Here is a 27,781-nt window from a genome sequence, read left to right on the forward strand (position 1 = left end):
CTCATAGGTTATGAATTTACACCACCCATATTTTCCACCTTCTCATAGGTTATGAATTTACAATGCTTGAAAGATTAGAAAATGAATACATTCTCTTTGGTGTGGAAGTTGAGGACAGAGGTCTGGAAGCAGGTAGGAAACCTCAATCTTTAGAAGTCTATGGGGGCAGAATCACTAAGGAGTGTCATATTTGTAGTCCTAATAGCCATAAACTCAAACATCATCCTCTTATCTCATAGGAAGGAATCAGCATAGGCTTCTCCAGCCAGCAGTATATTTCCTGTGGCTCAGGTACATGCTCCAGGGTTCCCTTCCACTGAAGAAAAAACTCTCTCACCTTACATACGCCATCTTCAAGTTCTTCTGGAGGCAAGTCTGGGTTTCTTTCCACATGGAGGTTCCAACGATCCAGCTGTACGATTGTCCCATCTTCTACTTGGCAAAGGATCTTAGAGACAGGTTCATCAGTGTAGCCCTAAGGAATCAAAGAATACACCCATTGCCACTTGGAACAGTATAGCCAAAGGAATTTCATGCAAGCAAGAGCCCTTCTGCTATAGATCTCTGTTTATTTTACAATTATCAAGGCTGGGAAGGTAAACTGGTTTTCTTGAAGTAGTTAGAATCTAGGACAATAGTCACAGGCAATATGCATAGAAATATTGCTCTAACTGATTTAAGTTGAGAAGTAATTTTTGCCACCATCAACAACCAATGTCACTGGTAGGCATTTGAGGGCCATGCTGGCTGGTTGCTTCTATCAGAATGAAAACAGGATTCCCCAAGCCTCCTAATAGAGGAATCTGAGACATATATAGAACAAGTGTGAGTGCGGAAAAAGGAGGAAAAGAATCAAGGTGGTATATGATAGACAACTATTTCTATTAACCTTCCACCTCATTCACCTCTCCCTAACCTTGTAGTGAGCTCTTTCTGTGTTCCTTCTATGACCTAAGGCAAGTCTGTCTGAAGCACAGCTGTATCAGACACCCACTCACTCCTTGACTATGTGTTATTTGCAGCATGATTATTAAGGATAGTCAAGTTATTGATGTAGATGAGAGGAGTTAACAGTGATAAGTATATTTGCACAAAGCAACTAATGCATTTATACTATGCTCACTTGAAAAAATAAGAAAGACCTGTGGGAGGTTAATTCATTCAATGTTAAATCAATATCTGTTAATATATGAAGATAATTATCACCTAAGGGAAGTTAATTCACACAAAGGTCAAATCAGTATCTGCTAATATCTGAAGAGAATTTTCATGGAGCCCAGCCCAATCTCTCATATGAGTAGATAAAAAGCTGGTGGGACCGCATATGTTAGCAAATTTGTCTTCTTACTATTTTAACACCCTAGAAAAATTAATAAAATGGCTAGATAGTGACAGGTATACTTCTTCCACTAAGCTTGCTTAAAGTTGGCTCTATGGTGGAAAGGACAGCTGGCTACCTGCCCAACAAAGCCAATGATGGCATCAACCAAAAAAACAAAATGCTCCAAAAAAGCTGTAACTCTCTTGACTTAAGGATTGTAATCTGAAGCAGACTGGCTATTCTAGCTAGGGCTACAGTCAGGATCAGTTGAGGTCTGTGTAATTGTTTTAGATGAAGACTTGAGGCCAACTTACCCAACTGCCTTCCAATGGCTACCTCAAGAAGCTCCAAGCCTGTGTACTAACTCCTGTTTTGTATACCATACTTTCTTCTCTAGATGATTAAAGGTTTAAACTGAATAAGGTCCAGATAAAATCCTTATGCATGGGCTCCCTGATTCTGAATTCTAACTTATTCTTTGGACAATAAAAGCACATTTCCCTTCCATTAGAACATCTGTGGATTCAAGGCTCCTCCTGCCTGATGGTATGGGCAGCCCCTTAGAAAAGTTCTTACCCCTCCCCAGTTGAGAGTTCGAGCCAGGTCATTCCCAGTCCCCAGAGGAAGGACCCCGACGGGAGGCTGAGGGCTCAGCTGTAGTTCATCCAGAATAGAAAGGATCCAGCCCACCTAGAGACATTGTGGGGGCCAGAAGAGATATAAGAAAGATAGGTAAGTTACAAAGACAACCTGAGAGAAGGGAGCTTTAAAAAGCAAATGAAATGGTTTTTCTTGAAAACATATATGTTTTAATCTAGTGGCCAGGAAACAGACCACTTATCTCAAACAGTTTCAAAATGGCAAGTCCTTTATAGGGAGAAGGGCCATTTTGTATGTGCTGTCATATAAGCAAAACTAGACCCACTAACCTATATGTTTAACTTGAGATCTACCTTAAAATTCAGAACAGTTTGAACTTTAGGGAGGTTTATAACATAGGCACTGGAAACAATACAAAACTCAGAATCAGACTGAATTTCAATTCTGGCTCATATTGGCTACATAATCTTGATTAAATTATTTAACCTCACTGAGACTTATTTACCTGATTTTCAAAATGGAGATAATGCCTACCTCACAAGATTGTTTACAGATTAAACTAAAATATATATAAAGCCCTTGATATGGTCCATGTAAGCATTCATTAAATGGTTACCCTCCATAGCATCATGTAAGAAATTAGTAGCATTTTCCTAAACATCCTTATATTCTTCTTAATGAAACATTATGAAAACATAATTATGGATGGTCCTAGGGACTTATTATAAGTTTAGGCAGAAAATAGATACTTATATACTAGAATCATATTCCCATTTAATCTTTTTCTAAGATAAATAATACTTTAGGTTTGGTCTTGTAACTATTTAGAATAATTATCCCAAACTTGGAAATAGCAAAAAGAAACTTGCATATCCTCCCAATGTCATACTAAAACAGTGTTTCACTAGGCCTAAGAACTTTGTGACTGTAGGTTAACGGACAGATTTCTGTACTGTGGAGATACAAATGTCGACAATAAATGATTATGTTAAAAGTTTGGTTTTACTCTTCCATAAGGCCATTAACCATTTATGTCTCAAACTTAGAAAAATTATTTTGGTATAAACTACATAGTCCTTTTCTTCTACTTCTCTAATAAATCAACTTTATCATCTTGCTGGTTCCTTCATTAAAGAGCTAAATAAATTTGACATGCATATATTCTATATTTGTACGAGTCCTATTCAAATTTTTTTAAAAATTGTGCTTTAATAGTACGTTTACTGAACACTACTACATATAAAACAGAACTAAGCAACTGAAATAAGATGAATGAGCCAGGCTAAGATAAGTAAGGTACACGGCTGCTGTCAAAGAGCTTACAGTGAACAAAGAGAGGAACATACCTTTGCTTTCTATGTGCTGATGTCTGAGTAAAGCTCTGTAATCATATTATTAAAGTTCAGAACAATTCTGTAAGGTAGAAATAATTTTCACCTCTATTTTATAGATAAGGAAGCCAAAACTTGGAAGATTCAATGACCTCTTTAATATCATATCGTTTATGCAGTATAGCTTGCATTCAAAATTAGATATGTCAAACACCAAGGCTAACATCTTAGCCACTCTGGTGCAGGGAGCCTTTAAATAAAGACCTAAACCTAATTCTGGATATAGTCTAACCATGCTGGAGACAGCAGCATGTTCTTTTGGAATCTTTGGAGCGCTGGAGAAATCTTAGCAATTGCTCTATCAAGTTCAGTTAATTTGCAGATTTATTAACTGAGGTGCAAAGAGGTCATGTAATTTGCTCAAGACTAAATAATTAGGAGTCTCAGCATCAGAATCTTATCAGGTCTCTTGATTCCATCTAGAGATTCCATCCTTTCTCCACCACAATATTTCTTCCCAGGAAGTAAAACTTGCCTGTCCATTAAGAAGCCTACATTGTGTTTACCTCCTAGAAAGGCATACCATCATGTTCACCCAATATGAGAAACTAAAAATCCAGATCTAAAGAAGTATCTAGAAGTCCCTCTATTCCCTCAAACTGAGCAAGTCACTCCTAGATGACTCCATAGATTCTGACCCCACACGTTCTTAGTTTTTTTACAGATGGTATTAACAAAGCTTGCTGTCGAAGTATAGGTCAGATGCTAAATAGTTCTGCTAGCTACGGTACCTGTGCTGCTAAAAGCACGAACTGCACACCGTAAGATCCCTCTAATAAACTACAACAAGACATGAAAACTCAGGAATCCTAGCAATCAGGAATCACTGACTACAAATGTAAACAGCTCTGTGACTCAGAGACTCTCAGAAACATGATGAAACTTGGTGGAAATCGAGTCTGATGTCCCCGGTAAAGAAGGCAATCTCTCTAAAACTTCTCCAAGAGATGAACACTCAGTCTCCTCCTTATGAATTATACTCACAAGTCCATCTACTTTCTTTCAGGTAGACTTAAATTAGAATTTTTTTTCTTATGCTTTGGTGAAACAAGTCTCTTTTTTCCTGGCAAAATAATGTCATGTATTCACATTTGCAATACCCATTGCACTCTAGACACAATGATAGGAAAAATAAATCTTCAGGGACCAGAAGCAAACCAAACACAAAATGGCAAGCAGATGAAGACAGGAGTTTAGCTTCTGTCTGATAATAGGGGGTAAATGTTAACCCCTCCTGGCAGGAGGCCACATATGAATGAGACCCCTCGTGGGCCTCTTGGCCAGTAGGAGAGAGGCTAGAAAAGGGTGAAGAACACCTGCACCAGGTCATAGCCCAAAGACAGTGGAGACTCATTGAGGCTGGAGGGACAAAGTCTCTAGCAGTGGGCCCACCTTCCTACTGGCTCACTGACATACCTCCAACACCCAACATCTCCCGGGATGGGTGCCTGAGTCACTTACAAAAAAATCCTCAAGTCCCAGAGTCCTGGCAACCATGCAAATGACTAGGAAGTGATAAAGATCACTAGGAAGTGAAAGGATGCAGACAAAGAAAAGAGAAAGACAAAACACAACAAACTAACTTCCTCTGAAGAGGAGCCTGCAAAGAAAAATTCTAAATCGTAGGAAGAACACTAATACCAAGATGGATGGGAAGGATAGGGGATTAGTCCACAGTGCATGAAATAAAAATACTTTTCAAATGACTGAAACGAGTGCCCTGTAACTTTCATGAATTGATCTTCTACTAATTCTTTAATTTGTACAACAGCCCTCATTCAAACCTTCTGACGCTGTTCCTGTTTTTTCAAAGAAAGTGGCCAAGAATCCATATGATACTTTACTATGCGGGAGCACTCAGGACACTTGGACTTCTCATCCACTCTCTGTCTCTCACACTTGGCCTAAGCAGAAGAAGAAAATGCATAACAACCTATTTGAATCAAGGGATCTTCTCCTTTCTTAGCAACTGATTTAAGAACTGCATAAATAGGGATCCCTGGGTAGTTCAGGGGTATAGTCCCTGCCTTCATCCCAGGGCATGATCCTGGAGTCCCAGGATCCAGTCCCACATCAGGCTCCCTGTATGGAGCCTGCTTCTCCCTCTGCCTGTGTCTGTGCCTCTCTCTCTCTCTCTCTCTCTCTCTCTCTCTCTGTCTCTGTCTTTCATGAATAAATAAAATCTTTAAAAAAAAAAAAACTGCATAAATATGTCCTACTTTCTTTTCCAGTGGACAAATATTCCATTTTTCTCCTGGATACAGTCAGCTGGTTTAGTATTCCATCATCACATAACTGTGATGTCATGAGAGGTCACCTGCCTTTCATAGCCAAGATTTGTCATGAAATTCTCTCAAGTGCCATCAATGTTAGGCTAATCATAGTTCTTTAGCAGAAGTGAATCTGTATCTTTGCTTTGCACAGTCCTTAATAGTTTTTCTCATCCAAGAGCCATATTAGCCAACACCAACTTCCTCAGTAGGCAACAGAATGTAGGGCTGAAGGGAGAAACAGATCCCAGTGAGCCCAGCTCCATCACAAGCTAGTTGGGCGAGTTTAGGTAAACCATTTAATCTTTCCAATTTCCCTCATCTGTCTCTCAAGCCTTTTAGGGTTATGTTATCAATTAAATAACGTGTAGACATTACTTAGCATGCACTGGCAAATAGGAAATGCTTAATTAACATTAGCTGCTGTGATTAAGCTTAATTTTTCTTCCTCTTCACTTCCCCTATAAAGGTCCAGTTTCCTAGAAGCCAAATGCCCTCTTCCTGCCTCACCACTTAAAGTTGGAGCCTCAAGGTGGCATATCAATCCCACTTTTGACTGCCACCCATCACAAAGTCTTTCAGAGACTATCAAAAACCAAACTGTACTGAAGTAGAAAACTGCTACAAAGAGAAAGAGAGAGAGAATGTAAGCAAATATACTACAATAGCAAGAGGCATAAAAGGTTTTGAATAATCATCTGTATCTGTCCTTATAAAAGCAAAACTCTATAAAAGATCTTCAGGCCCAAAGCTGTTATTGGGGCCTCTCCCTTATCAGGAACCTGTTCCTTCTGGAAATCCAGGCTTCAGGTTTGTGGCACGCTAGGCTTTCACATTTCCCCAAATCGTCTGCACCAGCCCATCCAGCACTCGTTCAGTTAAATTTAATTAATTGTAAAACACAGTACTTAGCATATTTTCTATCACAATTGAAGAAAACTATCCAGATTGGGTGAAACCATTTCCCAGTTTGCAAGCTCCTTCCTGCCTCTGGGTTCTGAAACCCAGGGGTCCTGGGTTTTGTCCCTGAGCAGTCCCAAGGTGCCACCTGCAGCTGGTCAGTGCTGCCACCGCCTCCCCAAATCCTGCTTTAGCTACCACTAAATGTTCACCCGGTGTGTTCTGAGCAGTATTTTCATTCTGCAATGTACAAACATTAGAGGCGGCCGAGGGGTGGGAAGATCGGTGAATTGACGCTTTCTCTGAACAGACCAGGTACATGTCACATTTCCTCACATGCTGGCAAAAAGATGAAGGATGTGCATATTGAGAAATGAAAAGAAAAGGCCAGCATTTCTGAACTGAAAGATCAAGACAGCATTCACTGCCTGGGTGTCCCTTTCTAACATGTACACTTTGATTCTTCCCTTTGATATTTTTAATTTATGTTCGCATCTAGTAGTTTACAAGTCACCATGAGTTCCAAGAAACGTTTAAAGTCAGCCCTAAAGAAATCAAGATAGAAGATGAGAGAGATGGAGGTGGAGAGACAGAGATAAACTGAGGCTTTGGGAGGAAAGGGGCTTGGAATGATGTGCCTGCCACCCTGCGGTGGCTGTAGTAAGTCAGGGCATGGAGGCACCTGCTGTTTGGGGTGGATCCTCATCTAGGGAAGCCAAGTGATCAGGAAATAAGCATGAAGTGGATGGCTAAATAGTTTAATTCTAGGCCTTTGGAAAGACGTGAACATGGTTAAAGGCGGATCCCCCCCAGTTATCAAGGTCAGGAGCCAAATAGGTAGGGATCACCTTATGCCTTAAGGAACCAGCAGGAGGGGTGGGGGGTGAGTGGGTATGTGTGCCTCTAGGGTCTTGGGTTCATATGCCCTTCAATATTTAAGCAGCTATGGGGACAGTTATGGGGAGCTGGATGGGTAGAGATGTGGCCAAGGAAGGGAAAGAATATAAATTCACCACATGACAAAAAACAAACAAACAAAAAAAAAACCTAGTTTATAAACCTGAAGGTCTGATAAACCTCAAGCTTATTCTTGAGCTAGGGGAGTTTTCTTTCAGCCTAGAGATCAAAGATGAGACAAGCCCATCCAATACCCGCAACTATGTGACAGCCTTGGGATTACACTAACTGGTTACAAAGAGACCACATCTGTACTGTCCACTGTAGCATCCATGGGTCACGTGTGGCAGCTGAGCACTGGAATGTGCCCCCATACAAACTGGAGGTGCTGTTATAAGTAAAAATATACACTGGATTTTTGAAGACAGTAGAAATTGAACATAAGCTATCTCGTCAGTGGTTTTTCTATGATTGCATGTTGAAATGATAACATTTTAGATATATTACGTTAAATGAAATATATTATAAAATTAATTTCATCTGCCTCTGACTTTAAGTGACTTAGAAAACTTAAAAATGTGGTTTGTATTGTGGGTCTCCTGAACAGCAAAGGTTTGTACTGTTACAACGCTAACACTATGAAGACCCTTAGCGATGCAGATGTACCGCTTTGCAAATTTAGAAGGTCTCAAAGAAGGGTGAGGAACCTGCTGAAAATCAGAGAAATATAGGCACCCAACAAACTCTTCTGGCTCCAAGTGCAGTGCTGGAGGATGGGTTATTTAGAGGTGCAAGGAGGCAGAGCAACGCAGAACTTTGGCAGTGAAGCCAACGAACTTGTTTCCAAATTAACGTGAGACATCTATATGTGAAATAATACTCCGTGCACAAACTAGTGCAGTTAAGGGTTAATATATCCTCCTCCTAATCAGTCAAAAAAAAAAAAATCCCATTCCTGATTCTGCCTGGAACCTTGTCACTATACAGACAGAATTCTGACAGCTTCTACGGTGATAGACATGCTTGCTGAGTAAAGGCTGAATGCCTCATGTCAAATGTCTACTTGACACTCTCAGGAATTCGTCTTCACTTGCCTCAAGCCAGCAAGCTTTCTTCATAAATCCATCAGGAGGTCTCGCCTTTACAGAAACTCTGCCCCTACTCAAAATTAAAAGTTTCATATCCTAAACTAATGAGATTAAAAATATCGATCACTTACCCAGAAAAACATTTCATAAACTCCAGGCATCTTTTGCAAAATATCCATTTTAACCATGTAAAGCAAAATAAAATAAAACCTGGTTTTATATAAGGTACAAGATAAGCAAAGTCTTGATTCTGAGTGATTAAATCACAGAGGGTTACTATTGAGAAAATAATTAGTACAAAATATGCACCAACTCTAGGGTAAACCTACAACTTTCCTTTTTAGGCATGCCTGTTGTGAGGGACCTGAATATAAATGTCTAGTATATTCGCAAGTTGTGTGGAAGGATGTGAAAACCGAAGCCAGGAACACAGACACAGTCCCTAAGAGGAAAAACTACCTAGAACATAAAAGAAGAGTAATATCTAGCCTTGTAGAGTACCTATTAATTATGGTACATTTAAAGAAAGGATGCTAGAAAAGACAGGCTAAGTAGGAGAACTAGGTAGTCTTCGTGTCAAAAAGGTGTTATTAATGGCACCAGGGCGTATTCACAGATATTCAACACTGTAATTGGGTCTGGTCTTTAGGATTCATTAGCAATCTATCATGTCTCACTTGTTCGTCATTCTGGGTTTTGTACCAAACACGCCATTGAAATGGTTTTCTTAAAAACCACTAGTTACCTACTAGTCTTCAAAATCAATGATAATTCTCCGGACTCTCCCTCAAGATATAACCACTACCTCTTTCTTGAAACTCCTTTGTATTTTGTTTTTGTTTTTTTCTTGACAGACTAGACTACAAGTGGTCCTTTCTACTTCTGGCTTTTCATTTGCCTTTTGAACTTTGGCCCTGACTCCCTAATCACAGGCCTGTCACAAGTGTTGGACTCGGCTCTTTTCTCTTTGTCCTTTAGGCTTTAAAACTCCAGGTTTTCTGAACAAGGGATAGTGGAAAGGGAGGTGGTGTGGGGGTTGGGGTGATTGGGTGATGGGCACTGAGGGGGGCACTTGATGGGATGAGCACTGGGTGATATGCTATATGTTGGCAAATTGAACTTCAATAAAATAAATAAAAATTTAAAAAAAAACCTCCAGGTTTTCAAATATGTCTCTACTTGCAGAGAATGCCTCAAAACCACAAAACCTAGAATATGCTTCCTATATGTGCCCACTGAGTAGAGGAAAGGGCGAAGAAAGGAGAAGTGAGAGCCAGCTGCCAGAAGGCTCCGTGATGATGGGAGAAATTTGGAAGGCGTGGCACTCCATCACTGCTGAAGTCCAAGACGTAGAGATGGAATAGGAGGTGGATGTGGATTTGAAGTCATAGCCACTTGGGTTAAGAAAGGATAAAAACTATGAATTCAGGACAGCAGGCAAATCTCCAACTTCTCTGCTGCTATCACTGAGATGGAGAAAATATGGGAGCAAATGCTAAAGTCATATAGGAAGACAAGGGGATTCTAACTTAAGGAAAAGAACCGTAGTAAATGGTCACAATAAGCTTACATTTTAAGATAACTTTCTGGGGAGAGCTGAGCTAAGAGGAACATTCTGTGTGTGTATGCTAAACATAACAAATATACTAATATATATTTAATATATTTATATATGTACACAAATACACACACACTATAGATAGATGATAGATTATAGATGATAGATAGATAGATAATAGAAAGATAGATGATAGATAGATAGATATTAAATACACATATATCCCTAGAGGATTTGCTTGAATATAATTCTACTAAAAAAGTTGGGAAAATTCCAAATCAGCCTATCCCTTAGTATATTTTCCTAGAACACTGCAACTGATTGAACTTTAATTGGTATTGTGGTAGAAAAAATTCCATGGTCAAATCGTTTTGGAAAAAACTGGATTAAATAAAGTGAAACAGGTTTGGCTTCTCAGTTGTATGAATTTATCATGAATTTTATAAGCTAATAATGTGTATTGTGAATTTTGACAAATGGTAAACACTATTTTCCCAACTGAAAAATATTTTCATCTTCATGGAGTAACATAAGGGACCAGGAAACACTGTTCTATTTTTTTTTCCAGTTGCATTTATTGGTATTTAATGTGTATCCAATGCTGCATTAAGTGCTATGAGAGATGGTTAAAAGATTTTGATGCTACCTTTGAGAATAAAGCATTCTAATTAGGGAGATTAGAGAAAAGCCAAAGATAGTTCATAATAAAACTCCAGATCCTATGGGAGCAAACTCCAAATACAGAAGAAAAAGACACCTGACAACAGAGTCTAAATGTCATGGTTCTCAATTCTTTGCCTTTTCTAAATATACCAACATAAGTAGAGAGTAAATGGAGAAACAGATGAGACAAATAGAGGAAAAAATACCCATGATATTAAACTTCAGCCCAATTCCATCTTTTCTTAAAAAATGAATACAAAGGAGACCAATCAATGATCTTTAAGGCAAACCAATGTCAGCATTCTAAGTTTTGTCTTCACTAATAAAAGAACAAATACAATAATTTTTTCCATATACTTTTATTTCATAATTGTGAACAATTATTTTTTAAAGATTAATTAATTAATTAGAGAGACAGAGACAGAGAGAGTTAGTGAAAGAGAGCATGAGCAGAGAGGGGAAGGAGAAACAGGCTCCCCACTGAGCAGGGAGCCCAACTCGGGGCTCAATCCCAGGACCCTGGGATCATGACCTAAACTGAAGGCAGATGCTTAACTGACTGAGCCACCCAGGTGCCCCAATTGCGACCAATTATTAAGAACCAAAGGAAATGAAGTATTTGGTGTTGTTGTTGTTGTTGTTTTTTTAAGAATTTAGTCATCTGTAACTTTCATCCTAATAATCTGACCAGATCTTTACCTTGTAGGACAGGAAGGGATACAGTAGAGCTGAGGGAGTAAGATATAATTTAGGAAGACCAAGTATGAATCCATTAGGACAATAACCACATCCCTTCTTCAAGCTAGGGTTCACATGACAGAGACCTATGTTTTAGGGGATTGGAAAGAGGTGGGAATGAATAAAGAAAACAAAAGAAAGATGGAAGAATAAGGAAGAGAGCTTAATTCTAATTCAAGGACCTACCGTTCCATCCCCTCCACAAGCCAGAATTCGCAGATTTGGTACTTTCCTATATAACTCAAGCCTGTAGAGGAAAAAGAACATGAAGTAAACAAAAGAGTACATCACCAGCCATCGCAGAGAGAAAACTCAGGGCAAAAAAGAAGGGAATGTCCACCGGGGAACTTGTATAATCATGAGGATAATGATGTTATCATAACTAGTTACTAAGTCATCACAAGGGTATGGGCCCCAACAACTGCATCAGAGATTGGCAGCAAAAATCTTTTGTAAATGGCTGACATTGGAATGGGATTTCAGAGTTTTATTTCCCATAATTCCTATTAATACATCAACTCACATTATTTTCTTAATTAGTTTTGACTTCCTTTTCTTTTTCCCATCATACCCCTTCTACCTTTCTCAAAGAAAATCATCATTAATCGATGGTCAGCAGTCGTTATATGTCTCCTCTTTATATTTTGTCAGCTTTTCCTGGATTTTTTTTTCAAATATGTACTTTCCACTCTTAATTCCAGGAAGTCATTTCAGAAAAACAGGGTGATAGGAGGATATCCACTAGCATTACTACCACACCTACAATTCTAGCTCTCTCTCCACTCATTCACTAACACTCAAAAACAAATTTAAACTCCCCAGCCCCAAAAGGGGAAGATTTACTGTTTTTTCTGTATTTAAAATTAGTCTACTTTAAAATGGATCATTTTTCATGTTGGCTCTTGAGAAAATAAAACTATACCACCCCTGCTAAAACATTTACTTAAGTGAAGCTGTTAGAACCTCTGTTGTAGAAAACATCACCTTTTAAACCAACTGTTTTTTTCTAGAAATATCTCCTATCTGGCCACATTCTTTATGATGATCTATGAAGCCTCTGCCTAAGTCTAACCAAAGTCATAAGATTTTAAGAAAAGCATCTGGGATCCCTGGGTGGCGCAGCGGTTTGGCACCTGCCTTTGGCCCAGGTGCGATCCTAGAGACCCGGGATCGAATCCCACGTCGGGCTCCCGATGCATGGAGCCTGCTTCTTCCTCTGCCTATGTCTCTGCCTCTCTCTCTCTCTGTGTGACTATCATAAATAAATAAAAATTTAAAAAAAAAAGAAAAGAAAAGCATCTAAAAGGGCCAAAGCTGGCATAGCAGATTTGCCTTAGTCCATTAAAATACAGAAAAAAAAATCTAGAAGTTTTATAGCGAACTCTAGTGGCAAAAAAGTTTATAGATTAAAAGAATGAGCAGAAAGTAATTTTTATATTTAATGTTCTCCTGAATATTTAAAATATATGATTTATCCATTTCATACAGGAATATTATTTCTCTAGAAATTATCTGAACTGATTACTTTGCCTGCAATATCATTACTTATTTAAAAATAATTAGTACCACTTAAGTTCTAACGTTTATCAGATGACATCCAAACTATCTTAATACATGGGTTTTAAAAAGGGAATCAGACAGTAGCAGAAACAGCTCTGCTCTTTGTTACCATGTACAGCACCACCACCACCAAAGGAAAGATAAGGGATACATGTCACCGACATCTAAACTTGATTTTCAACATTTCTAACAAAGACAATGAAATGTCTGAGAAGCTCAGAAAAGGGATTGAGCAGAAAATAAAATGTCTTCCCATTGTGATGTGGAATCGTAGGCAGATTCAATTCATCTGTCTCAAACGGACACAGACACACACACATACACACACACACACACACACAAACATATTCATTAGCAATTATGGCCACTCTCCAAAGATATACTTAGAGTCTAATGTACACCTCCAAAGTTGTACTTGTATAGATAGGAAAATGACAAATCTTTTCTCAAGGCAGACTTGTAAATAATCTACAGACCATGTCCATGAGCAGCAAACACACTAGAAGTACACCTGGAGTTGATAACTGAGTAGCTGGGTTTGAAGGAAATTAGCCCAGTGAAGAGTAGGAGGAGAAACATCAGATGAAGCTTTAAGGGAGATGATTGCAGGGGAGAAAGTCAACGAGGGATGGTCAGAAAATATTTCACGAGGGAATCTAATAGTGAAGCTTGACTTTGCTGCAGAAGTCCTTCTCTTTGCCTAAACCAATATGGACCATGGGGGGTTTATTTCCAGACTTACGCATCTTTTGGCCCTTCCTGAGAAAGATCAAAGACCTGCCGAGGATTCAGGTACCACATGAACATCTGCAGGACTTTGGTTCCCTGTAAGAAAAAAATAATAATAAAAAGACAGTAGGAAGAGATTTCCAAATATTTGCTGCTCATTTAAAAAATAAAAATAAATCCTCTTCTCTAAAATACCACCTAATTATAAATAGCATAGAGTAGTAGTTAAAGTCATGGCTTTGGCCATCTATATACATGTTGAATATCCAGATGAGGCTTCGGTCCAACCTGTGTAATTCTGGCCAGGTTCTTCAATATCAGTAAAACTCAACCTCCTTCTCTTTTCTCTTTTTTTTTATTGAACCTCCTTCTCTTTAATGTGGAGACAAGAATGCCTAGCTCACAGACTTGTTGCAAGGATTAAACACGATAATGTTTGGGAGCACATCACAGTGCTTGGCACTCAATTAAGTGATTACTGAACAGTATCTACCGATTTTTACCATCACTCAACGTGAAAATCCATGTAGGGAAGTTATTAGCCAATCCATGTGATTTAACATCCATTTTTACTTCATTATGAAGATTACTCTTATCTTTGCATAATATGAACATAGTGTGAGCTAAGTATCATTTTATTGAAATAATTTAACTGAAGCAAAAGTCTCACAGGCTCCTCATTATTTAGTGTGTGTATATATATATACACACACACACACACACAGAGACACACACAACTTTCCTAGTAATAGTTTACTTGGACATGTTTCAATTTCCATGTCTCTAAGTCAAACAGTTCTCACATGAACATTTTTAGAATTTTTTAAGTAATTTCTAATTGGCATTTGCAGAACTGGCCATCATGGAAAAAATGCAAGGCAGTCCTGGAGATCATTTCTTCACAGTGAATTGAGCAAAGAAAAAATGAAAGAGGGATCATTTCATTAAGCAGCATCAAAACAGCTTTAAAACTGTGTAGGGTACCCCTTTTTGGTCATTATCAACCACAGCAAACAGCATTTGATTAGTTGGGCAGTTCTTGTTCCTTATAATTAGAGTTCCTTTGTTAGCTATTATGATTGTTCTTCATGAAAATATTCCCAAGTTTGTTCACCTACTATGCCTTATCTGAGAGTCATTCTAGGATAGCAGAAACAGCATGATATTTGAGTCAGTAATAACTTGGGTGTTCTCATTAGGTGATTGTGAGTATTTATAATCCTGCAGAAATCCAGCATATTAAATAGGAGGGCAACATCCACTTTCCAGAGGATAATGAGAATTAAATGAATCAGTAATAGTTATGGATCTAACACAGTATGTGGCGCAAAATAGGCCTTTGTAAAGGTTAGTCTCTTTCTTTGTTGCTCCTTGTTAATCTATTCAGTAAATTGCACTTGAGGGCGTGAGGGCTAAAGTGTAGCTTGTAATTATCACATTGTTATGCCAGTTGTTACAGGGGCCAATGCAGGTCTTTTGTTCCACATTTCATCCAAACCTATAATTTAAAAGTTCTGCTTTATCATGTGCTTGCTATAAATTTAGGAATAACATTCTATCCTTACTTATTACAACTAATCCTTCAATTTCACCAAATGACATATTTTGCTTCCTATAAAATGCAGACATAGATTTGGATACATAATACTAGTAACAACTGGATCCTTCTCTCTCTTCCCATACTGGGCTTTGCTACCAAGTCAGTTGGGGATTCTCTCAAGTAATCTTTTATGTTTAATCGGTAACACCAGAGTCATTTTAATGACCAATTTATAAAAAATTTCCCACTGACTTGCTAGAAAAGTAATTTCCAGTTCTAAATTCCTAGAGCAATATGAGTGGTTAATGTTAATTATTCCTTTCCACTTCTGGCCATGGCACAGTGCTCGTCTCAATTTCAGCTTCTATTATGCATACGATACCAGGTAATGAACACCTTACAAAAATAAAATAAAAAGCATTTAGAGGTAGTTTTTATTTCTTTTTTTTTTTTTTTAAGATTTTTTATTCACGAAAGACACAGAGAGAGAGGCAGAGACACAGGCAGAGGGAGAAGCAGGCTCCCTGTGGGGAGCCCAATGCTGGACTCCATCCCAGGATTATAACCTGAGCTGAAGGCAGAGGCTTAACCACTGAGCCACCGAGGGGTCCTTAGAGTTGTTTTTTGTTAAATTGAAATTTCTCCAAAAGGTTTGAGTGACCACAAAATTTTGTTTTTGCTCATTTTAAGTTTGTGATTCCTGGGACATTCTAATTATCTACATTTATCCCTTCGAGGAAGGGGAGTTAAGGCAGGCACATCTCCAGGAGGCTCTGCTGACACCACAACCCATTGGAAGGATGGCCTCAGAGCTGTGCAGGTGTAATGTGCATGGCCAGACATGTCAACCCTGTCAGACTTTTTATTCAGGGATGATAGAATTATTTCTTTTAAAAGTAGTATTTCTAAAGTATGTGTGTTATCAAAGTGTAGGGGCCTGAAAAACACTGCACTGTTTTAAATCCAGCATGGTGGGTGGAGAAAGAAAAAAAGGTCTGACACATTGAAGTCAATTATATTACCTCTGCTGTGACCTCTAGGATGAACTACTTTAGGGCTTAGGTAATTTATTCAATAGAACTGAATGGCTTGAGAAATTTCACCAGGAAAAGAGTAATTTCTTTCTCACCGACTGGATTAAACCTACTTGGACATTAACACAACTGCCATTCACTAATGCATCCCAAACATGCTCATAGTTGTGCACAAGCTACAGGCCAAATGCAAAAGCTATAAGTTTTTTTTTTGTTTGTTTGTGTTTTTTTGGAGGTTATTGTGCCAGTTTGTTTCTTCCTGCTCTTTCTCCCTCCCTGCCTCCTTTCATACACCTGCCTTTCCTCCTTGCTTTCACTCCCTCTGTGGTCAGTAAAGAGCCACTATGTTAATCCACAGGACTATGAAGACAAAAGACATAAAACTGCCTTAGGGTTCATCAAGACTTAGGGGGAAAGAAAGACACAATGGCTGAGAGCATAGAACAGAGAATCTTCATTTGCTTTCATTTTAAGGTCATATGGCAGGTGAGCAGGAAAGGAAGAGCAAGGCCATGAGCTATAACTTTTAGCCTTGGGCCTCAAATATAGGTTACTCAGGGCTTTTGGTTTGCTTATTTTCCTTTAGTCTTAAAAAAAAAAAAAAAAAAAAAGCTGCAACTTCTCTGCAAGAGTGTTATACTTTTCTCTAAGTAAAAAAAAAAACAAAAAAAAAAAAAAAACAAAAAGCTTGCAGGTCAATTCTAGCACACTCTTGGGAGGGTTCTCATACACATTGACTAAAGAACCTGTTAAGATATTGTGAGATTGGGTATTCCTGTGGAGTGATGAATAGGTTCTTTCTGGCTCCAGATTTTGGGAAATAGGCTGGGACAGGAGAAAACAACTTCCCAGAAAACCGGTAAATTGTTCTAGAGGGAAATAAAGGAGATTCATCTACTCACCTACTAGGTTCCAGACATTGTTTTGGGCGGGAAGAGAGAGAGATGGACAAAACAGGAAGATCCTGCTCTCTAGAGGAAGTTTTATGCATTATTCATGAAAGAAAATATGATAATGACTTGGAGGTATGGAGAGTCAAGTCAATTAAGAATGAATCAGCTCAAATGGCTCATCTCTCTTCACTGAAGGCTTATAACTCTTGTATAGCCTGAAACATTTTGGTAGGTTATGAAGCAAGCCTTGGTTTATGTAACAGAGGTATTATCTAGGTCATGGCAAAAGCTGATGTGAAAGTCCTGAAGAAAAGAAAAGCTAGTGAAAGGAAGGGATGAAGAAATAATTACTTTAAACTGGCTTCAAACAACCCCAAAGGAATACCTAATTAACTTAAAAAACACAGGGGATCCCTGGGTGGCGCAGCAGTTTGGCGCCTGCCTTTGGCCCAGGGCACGATCCTGGAGACCCGGGATCGAATCCCACGTCGGGCTCCCGGTGCATGGAGCCTGCTTCTCCCTCTGCCTGTGTCTCTGCCTCTCTCTCTCTCTCTCTCTCTGTGACTTTCATAAATAAATAAAAAAATTTAAAAAAAAAAACTTAAAAAACACATACCAGGCTCCTACTCTGTGTACATGTGTACACTCAGGAAACTCAGAAAGAGCCAAATGAAAAATAAATTAGCCTGCTAAAGATGGTCAGTGTGATAGTGGAGATACATAATGAGAAGTAGGAGTGGCCAGAGGGGACACTCTAAGCCCAAATTTTGGGATTAGATGAAGGCACCCTATATATGATATCTGAACTGTTTCTTGAAAGATGAGTGAAGTCAGCCATTTCTTTACACGTGGAGAAGAGAAAGGTGAAGGCACAACACATGCAAAACAGCAAGACATGGGAGGAGGACATTCTGACATTCTGTTCAGTTTCTGAACCATGAGGCAGAAGCGGGGGAGATGAAGCTACCCGAGTTGCAGAGGTACTAAAGGGTTTGGCTTCCATTTTATAGGAAATAAAAGTAATTGAGATGTCTTAATCAGGGGAGCCAGACTGACATTTTGATGTATTAGTCTGGCTATCAACTAAGAAGCTAGACAGTTGGGCAGGCCCTTGACCCGTCAAAGGAGATGGGACGTTGGGGAAATAGAGCCCTCGTGAGTAGATTAGTGCCCTTATAAAAGGGAACCCAAAGAGCTCCCTCATCATTTCTTCCATGTGAAGACACATCAAGAGGACACAGTGAGAGGTCAGCCCTGTGAGAACCAGGAAATAGAACCTGACCGGCTACCATATCTGCGTTGCCCTGATTGTGGCCTCCCCAGCCCCCAGAACTATAAGAAATAAATTCTTGTTACTAAACCACCTAGTCTGTGGTGTTCAGTTAGAGCAGTCTCAGTGGAGTAAAACAGGTACCCCCACACTTCCACCAGTATTATAACTGGGAAAAGGGACTTTCCACAGACTTATCATTCAGTTGTTTTAATTCCATCTCTTGAGGCTGGTTTGACAAGATCTTGAGCTTAGATTTTTTGACACGTGTGATCATCTACTGATATCCTTCTGCCCTCCTCCTAGCCCATTCTAAGCATCAGGGGCCTAAAATTTTATCCAAACGTCATGATTCTTGATTTATCACCAGGTTGAACATCACAGAAAATAATTGTGGCTGTTCGGTCAACTATTTAGGAAGTTTGGGGCCTCAGACATTTGAGATTATTGACTTTTGTCTCCTTTTTCCACCTTGGTTGACTTGTCCCTGACTTAGGAGGGGCAGCCCTGGTGTGATGGTGCATAGATGTGTGATGGTGGTGGACTCAGCATGAGCCTACCCACAAATTGGACACTGCCTTCCTCTTATCATCTACTGATAAGATCCCTAGAAATCTAATCTAACACATGCCACCCCTCAACAATGGGATTTCACAATGAATAGTGTGAGGATCCAGAGCCTGGGACCCCCCAACTGTCAGGACCTCAAGGTAGAATCACTCTAGTGGTCAGAGCAGCTGCTTAACCCCAAACATATAATCTAAGACACTAAAAATGTAGTCCTGAGAGGGAGCCTCCAGGAGAGATCATGTGAAAGCAGGAAAAACATCAAGAGATATCAGAAGTGTCTATAAGACTCAGAGAGAAAGATGCTAAGGAGTCAGGGATGTCCAATACAAATACTAAGTTCTGAAGTTAGAGCGGAGATTAAATATAAAGGAGGGTGCCTATCTCTCCAGTCCTCAGGTTTTCAAACACAGAAGAGGGGACTGTGCTGGTGCAAACTTTATCTCCCAGATCTTACGTCTTCTCCACAGGAGGACACACTTGAAGTTGACCTTGTGGTCCATGATTCCAGTTCCCAGATCCCAACAACAAAAGAGCTGCCAACCTCTAAAACTTTCAAGATACCCACTATCACCTCCACCTTAAGTGATAGAAAAAACAGAGACAATTATTGTGAAACAACTGCTTAAAACAAATTATTGTTTAAAAAAATGCATAGCATCAGTCCCAAATGTGTTCATCTCAATATATATCTGCAAAGTGTTGGAAAATTTCTGCACACACGAGTGCTTGGAAAAAAAAAAAAAAAAAAAAAGGTATTTTTCTTGCCAGAAGATGGCGATATAGTCTAGTTATTTACTTAAGAGAAGCCCAGGCAAGTCTAAATAAAGGTTTGAAGCCTAGGCTTCAGAGGGAGTGCTCTGTATCTACAGAGATAAGCAAAATAAATCAGTCATTAAAAGGCAAAAACCAGGACTGAACAACAACAGCGGTGACGTATTTCTAGGAAGCCCTAGCTAATCAGTCAGAGTGTGGTCTCGGAGTTGCAACAACAGTCAGCTGGGAGCTTGTTAAAAAAGCAGATTCTCTCGGGCTTGTGGCTCAGCAGTTTAGTGCTGCCTTCAGCCCAGGGCCTGATACTGGAGACCCAAGATCGGGATAGGAGTCCCACATTGGACTCCCTGCATGGAGCCTGCTTCTCTCTCTGCCTGTGTCTCTGCATCTCTCTCTCTCTCTCTGTCTCTCATGAATAAATAAAATATTTTAAAAAAAGAAAAGGAAGAGAAGAGGAGAGGAGAGGAGAGGAGAGGAGAGGAGAGGAGAGGAGAGGAGAGGAGAGGAGAGGAGAGGAGAGGAGAGGAGAGGAGAGGAGAGGAGAGGAGAGGAAGAAAAGAAGAAAGAAAAGAAAAGAAAAAAAGAAAAGAAAAGAAAAAAGAAAAGAAAAGAAAAGAAAAGAACAGAAAAGAAAGAAAAGAAAAGAAAAGAAGAAAAGAAAGGAAAGGAAAGGAAAGGAAAGAAAAGAAAAGAAAAGAAAAGAAAAGAAAAGAAAAGAAAAGAAAAGAAAAGAAAAGAAAAGAAAAGAAAAGAAAGAAAAAAGAAAAGAAAAGCAGATTCTCAAAGCCACCTTCCTGGGGGGTTCATTTGCCCAGTTTTTACTGCCATCCTTAGTTCTCCTTTGAACTTTTAGTCTTAAAAAAGGTTGAAGTTATGAAGTTTCTTCATAAGAAAACAAGAAATGAAGAAACAAGATTCAAGGGAGCCAATTCACCTTCTGACTCCCCCATCACACAGAATCCAACCTTATTTGCAATGTTAAAGACATAGGACAACCACAGCACAGGAAAAGGTGGACCCTAACAGAGGAATTAGATTATCTATGACCACGACCCTTCCCTGGGAATCATGCTGTGCCTTCCCAAGATTGAAGATGGAGATCAGATGGAATGATTGCAAGCATACATAGGTATTCGGATGTCTTTAAAGCTCTCTGGGGCAGCCCAGGTGGTTCAGTGGTTTAGCGCCACCTTCACCCCAGGGCGTGATCCTGGAGACCTGGGATCAAGTCCCACATTGGACTCCCTGCATGGAGCCTGCTTCTCTCTCCGCCTGGGTCTCTGCCTCTCTCTCTCTCCTTGTCTCTCATGGATAAATAAATAAAATATTTAAAAAAATAAAGCACTCTCAACATTTCACACTGTGCTTAGAAGCAATGCCCTTCATTTATTAGGCTTAGTATTCTGTTTTATAAAGAAAGTATATAGAAATGTAGAGTTATACAATATTCATCTTGATTTGGTTAGTCATACTTCTGAGAATCCTAGTCTAGAAGTAATCTTGTAAACCAAAATGCATAAAATGAGAGCCAATCATTTAAGTCCTCTGTCTCTAATAACTGGGCATTTCTTATTTGAATATCTCACGGTCACTTACAGTTCCTTGAACACACCTCAACTTCTTTTCCAAAATAATTCTTTCCTTTCCTGAATTCTCAGCAGTAACAAAGCCACCGTCCAGATAATCTTCTGTAAAATCCCAATTGCCTATTATACAATTCTTTGTTCATTTCCATATCCCACATACTAGAAACCACAGGTTGAAAGGTGCAACCCCAGGCATAATGGAGTCTGTATCTTAGCAGGACACACACAGAGTACTTATGTTGCAATTCACAAAATACAGATTTGTACCAAGGGCTATGGGACTACGGCCCTGGACAGGGTGATTAATTTTGAGAAATGGTTCCAATCCTTAAAGGATGAACAGGAGAAGAAAAGTGGTGCTGTTCCAGCCTTCTTTCTCTGTATAACTCTAAGTAGTGTCCATCCATCTTCAATTTACCCACTGCCATGACACCACTTTTGTACCACCCCCAAGGCACTACTTGCCTCTGAAATTTCAGAGCACGCACAGTCTGAACCACTCATTTTAAAACTCACATATAGTTAATGTTGCTTGAATTATTTTTCACATTTGCCCCTTGGGTATCATTATCAAAATGTCCTTAGAAAATTTACTTAAACTTTCTTGTTTTCTAATTAGTGAAATAGGAAATAACATCAGATCATCTCTGCAGACCCTGGCATTACTAATTTACAGAGATTCCAACAAAAATGGGCTCTATCTTTACTAGACTATCTGCTCCTAAAACCTACAAGTTTCTAAATGCCCTAGGAAAAAGGCTTATGATTTGATGAGTGCATCCTCTAGAATGACTTTCATAATAAAATATATTGGGAATTAGCATATGATATTCAAGTGGTCAAAATCATGGACTCCATTGCATTATCTTTGCTCTGTTCCGTGGTCCCCAAACATACTCCTGACCCTCTTAGGCCTATATGGAGGCTAGACCTAGAAAGTGAGTATGTTTCAGGGCACACTGAACCTCACTCCTGAAAAGCTCCACCAGTAAAAACCTTAAGATCATCATCATTACAATATGAAAATCATCACTCACTGGCTTTTTAAAAAAGCAGGATGCTGAAAATAGATTATCTGCTAACAACACATTTCTTTTCCCTGTTTTCTACCATGTTAAAGATTTTTAACACAGCAAGTTATCAAGAATTTTAAAGGAAATAAAGAAATGGAGAAATAATATTTTCTTTAAATCTTAAGCTCTTGGGGGCAGCCCAGGTGGCTCAGCAGTTTAGCGCTGCCTTCAGCCCAGGGTGTGATCCTGGAGACCTGGGATCAAGTCCCACATCGGGCTCCCTACATGGAGTCTGCTTCTCCCTCTGCCTGTGTCTCTGCCTCTCTCTCTGTATCTCTCATGAATAAATAAATAAAATCTTTAAAAATAAAATAAAATAAAATAAAAATAATAAATCACAAGCTCTCTTAGGAGAAGCTTTATTATAATTAGTCCATTCTGGAAAATGCCCAGTATCCTTAGTAGTAAGAATATCATTCCTAATTATATGGCTCCCCTCCCTATATGGGGTTAAGTATGCAGTTTCAGATCATTAGTTGTTAAGTGTGAACTTCAAGGAATCTCACCTCTAAATGTAAAATGTGCACTTAGAGGACAGATAAAATATCTTATCATCCATTCTCACATGAAGATAGAGAAAATCAAAGCCAAATAAGAGTACTGGTAAGGAGCCTCAGAGTAGAAAGAGAAGCATATGAGGAGACAAAGACCTAGATTCTAGAACAAAGTCTGTCCTTAGAGAGTTGTGTCACTTCGGGTAGGTCATTATACTTAATTAATGAATTATACTTCTTAGGCATTTCTTCCTCCTCAAATGAGGTAGTGATTAATTATGCTACACGATTTGGGCAAGGACCAAGTGAAACCTTTAGAAGGTGATATTTTTGACAGCTTTGGTGGTGTTTGTTGTTAATGATCATTGGCAATGATGAGCCATTGTTCTCGCTTTCCTCTCGATAGGGACAGAAGTCTAACTTAAAAGGGGAAGCAACAAAGTCCGTAAAGAGCTTCCTAACAGTAAGAGTTGAGAAACCCTGAAACATATTAATTAAGAGATTTTGGAATGACTTTTTTTAAATTTTGTAAGGAAAATGTCAACAGGTTTTTAGAGAGGCCTCTGGTATAATCTTACTTGGAAGCTGAGAGATAAACATAGGACCTCTAGATTTTGCATAACCCTGCAATGTATAAGGCTATGCCCTATAACAATAACCCTGTCCCTGGGAAATTGGTTTTCTTCCAACACTTGGAGTCCTAGGTAGTTGGTGCTGGGAACTGTTTTCAAGAAAGCATTGAGATTCCAAGTTAAAATCATGAAAAATGACTCACCTGGTTGCCTCCACTCTTGGGGTTCACAAACACAAGCAAGGGTTTCATGAGAGGAGAAGAGATAGGTTTTATCACAAAAGGACGACCTTTGTTTTCCTGCTAAAGGAAGAAAGCAACACTATTGAGACATCCATCCATGACTTGGACAGGTAGCCCAAAAGCAATGGAAGCAGCTACCAGCACCCCACCACCACCACTAACCCTTGATGTCTCCAAGTAAAAAAGTTCCATCTTATGTCACATGGCTTACTCTTAACAAGATAGTCCATATAAAGCTTAGAAGAAAGGATCTCAAGCTATAATTTGCCCTAGAGAATAAGCCATGCTTTTGGTGTTATTCTGTATGCTCTTGAGCATTCTAGAAATGTTAGTTCTTCATCGTTTTTGGGACAGTACTTCACGGACAAGTACAAATGCTCTGATTCTGAAGTAGCAGAAGGTTACACATACACACATTTTTTTGGAAATAGAAAAGAATTCCAGTGTGGTTCATAAAAGTATAGTGAAGGATGGAAGTGGAGTAGAAAATTTATCAGAAAAAGAAGCTTGGGCCAGATCACAATGGACAGAGGTGGTTACAGTAAGGAGAATATAGTTTATTGGGACATTGTCCTGAAACACTTACTTCAGTTCCTCTTTTACTGGCTTTTCTTTTAAAGCTTGTTCTCTTCTTCTTCCGATTTGAAGCCTTCAATGAGTTCTGTGGGGAAAGAAAGAAACACCTGAGCTCTAAGGCAGACAGCCCACGAACCTCCCATGCAGAACCATGTAGGAGATGAAGGCAGCACATGCTGTTCCACTGCATGCTTCTCATGCTTTGACACTTCCAAGCCACTGTTCATGGGTAAGCCACAGACAGAAACCAGTCGAGTGCTTCAGAGTGAGCGACTGACTCCCCACCACACGGAGAGGCAGGGAGTTAGAACCCTGGAGGCTCTCATGGACTCACATAACAACACATGTTATACCTGCCAACCCTCCCAGTAAAAATGGAAGAATCCCAAATTCTCTGAGGGGCTCCAGTCTCCCGCCCAACCAGGTCCGTCTCCCGCCCAACCAAGTTCAAGTTCACCTCCTGGTATGGAGATCACCTATGTGGAAATGTAAAAAAGGAGGCCATTTTTCATGTTTTTCTTTTTTCTTTTTTTTCTCTGTTTACCTTTTTTTTGGTAATGACCTTTCTAGTAATAGTCATAAAATGGCTCAACCCTAGTGGAACATTATGATCCAACTATCCTATCAGCCCTGATGGCAAAGTTTTAAAATGCAGAGATAAGGCTCACCTGAAGTTTCTTTTAATATTAGTAGAGTGGCAATCATTGCTCTCTTTCTCTAAAGACCTATTGGTTTAAAAAGTCTTCCCTCCCCTGGTAGCCTTGATTTATTCTTCTCATAGAAGTGCCTCCAACTTGTGGAATACAGTGACCCCAAGTTTAGTTTCCCCATTTTTCTCTTTCTAGGAATGTTATGGGCCCCAACCTTGTGATTACTTCAACTAACCATTTACTCTTAATATATGATACAGATGCTTTGAGAAGAACCTCTCTTAAGGGACAGTCACAACTCACTGGTTTAATTAGTGGAGAGTCAATAATTAATTACATTGCCATCTTCACAAAGGCAAGATGTTACTATCATACCATAGATGGTTAGCAAACTGTTGAATGCCTGAAACACAGAATTCTTAACTTAAAAGTTTATATAAGCATATATACACATGCATTGCCCAAGCAGATAAAGATTTTCAAACAGCTTCAAGAAACTTAGATATCTATTCTTAGGTTCCTGGGTATTTTTTTCTTACCGCATTCAAAATAAACCTTAGTCTAGAGTACAGATATTAACACATTCAAATTAGCAAGATTGAAACTACTTTTTTTTTTTTTTTTTTTACTTTCATTTGGACCATAAAAAAATATGTTGCTCTGTAGCTGGTACTCATCAAGGATGAAGGAAGTTTTCTTCCTCCATCAGATTGAAAGAGTTTTCAGGTTCTGAGTCTCACCAGAAAAGAGAGATCCAGAAGTTCATGGGTGCTCTAGGCCCCAGGTTATTTCTTACCACTCACTGTAGACTACACTCGTCCTACATAAAGAACTCCAAGTTTCTGAATTCCTCTTTAAGTTGATCTACTACCATGTTCCACTTTGAGGAAACGTTTGCATTACTAAAGTATTTCCTACGTGTTAACTACTTTGTTTAAAAGGGAAGAACTACCTGGAAACTGGAAACAATGAATCAGTCCCAAGAAGAATGCTAGAAACTATTAGGAGGGCAATTAATGATATCGAATGGTTCTCAACCAATCACTGCACATTGGCCTCACCCAGAGTTCTTTTAAAAATGCTGATGTGGACTCCCCAAATATTCTTTGTTTGGAGTAAGGCCCAGGCAAAGATACTTTTGAAAAGTTCCCCAGGCAACTGTAGTGTGTAGCCAGAGTTGGGAACCTCTGAAGTAAAAGGGAAAAGTGAGGGGACATACATACTGGACTAAAGCATAATTTCAATGGGATAAAGAGCATGAGCTGAGGAATCTGACACAACGGGTGGTAATTCTGGGTCTTCCAGTTACGAGATCTATGACCTTGGCCACGTCAGTCAAGCTTTTGAAATAATGATTCCTTAATTTTAAAACGAAGGTGATAATACCTACCTCCCAGGACAGTTGTGAAGTTAAAACGGGAAAAGGTATGTGAAGCAGTTAGCTTGGTATCGTCCCATGATAAGCACTTCCATAAATGTTAGTTGCCTCGTTCACAGCTGTATATCCCCGGCATTGAGCACAAATGCCTGGCACATAGTATGCACTCAAATCATTGTTGAAATGAATCAATATTATAATTCACAACACTTACTGATCTTTCCTGATTTTGGAAAGGATCTTTCAGAAATGAATTCTTGTCTCCTAACTTCTTTGTTGTTTTAGTTCATTTATTGCCAAGAGCAATGCAGGGAGCCACATGCTTTCAGGAACACGCTATAGGACTTGGTTCTTGGCAGGACTCAATAAATAAGCACTATGAGAAAAGTCTAATGGATCAGACTAAGATCACTCCCTAAACTTGCCTGATCACAGAAATCACAGTTCTTCAAGGGATTCTGCAGATCAAGCATGTTTGGGAAACAGTTAGAAAACACATCAAAAGAAGGCTTCATGTCTGAAAACAGAGCAGGCAAAGAACTCAACTCTAATAGGGAACATACAACAATGGCCTTTCTCACACAGATATAGCAAATATGAATGTTTCTGAGCCTCATGGAGCCAAATGCACGTGAGGTCTTCATCTCACAGAACAAGGGAGCCCAGATGAAGCACAGCGATTGACTTACAGTACCTGGACGCTTCTATGTGAACTCTGAGGAAGCTTACAGCCCTATGGATAGTCAAATAGCAAAAGATAAGCAGTATGGGATTTCACAGCACACCTCAAAATCCCCAAGGCTTCCTTCTGTTCATGTGTAAATATGTATCTCGGTCTCAACACAGAACTTCTTTTAGAAGGTATCATCATCCAGTGAGGAACAGATGGATGTGAAAGCAGATTTGGGTTGTGTTTCAGCCATGACAAGACAAGTTAGCTAGTCTTGCTAATCTGAGATATTGCTCACCCTGCCTGGGTCAGTTGTGAGAATTAAAATAGCATGCTTTTCAAGAACATAAAAATTATTCCAAGAAGTTATTTTGTAGAATTGTTGGTTGCATTATCCAAGAAACCATCGATACTTGTCCTGTGTTCTTAAACAAAGCATCTCTGTTATCAAGGGCAGCTAATTCAGTGATACAAAGGATTTACTTGGCAAGTTGAACACCATCCAGTGAAATGTTATACCCTCATATGGATTTTTGCATTTTTCTGACTCTAACAGCATTTGCCCCCGTACATTCAGTGTCTACTCTTTTGTTCAAGTTCTAAGAATAGATAAAGGCCTTTTGTTTTACTTTATTTTTTTCTATGCCAGGTATTGGGGCAGTATTACTTTACTACAGAAATAATCCTATCAACAAAAGCCTCTCTCATAGTCAGGACCCCTTCCTGGGCTGTTAAAAATAAAAAAAA

General features: G+C 39.2%; 1 protein-coding gene across 1 annotated transcript in view; it reads right to left on the reverse strand.

Annotated features, from left to right (window-relative positions):
- The window catches only part of DGKI (diacylglycerol kinase iota), a 428,861-nt gene that overhangs the window by 186,845 nt on the left and 214,235 nt on the right, over positions 1–27,781 (reverse strand). The window contains 6 exon segments of the mRNA XM_049094866.1: positions 338–475; positions 1,898–2,011; positions 11,613–11,673; positions 13,729–13,811; positions 23,722–23,820; positions 24,347–24,421. Of these exon segments, the coding sequence (XP_048950823.1) occupies positions 338–475; positions 1,898–2,011; positions 11,613–11,673; positions 13,729–13,811; positions 23,722–23,820; positions 24,347–24,421 (570 nt within the window).

This window comes from Canis lupus, chromosome 16, assembly GCF_003254725.2.
Source record: "Canis lupus dingo isolate Sandy chromosome 16, ASM325472v2, whole genome shotgun sequence".
NCBI lineage: Eukaryota > Metazoa > Chordata > Mammalia > Carnivora > Canidae > Canis > Canis lupus.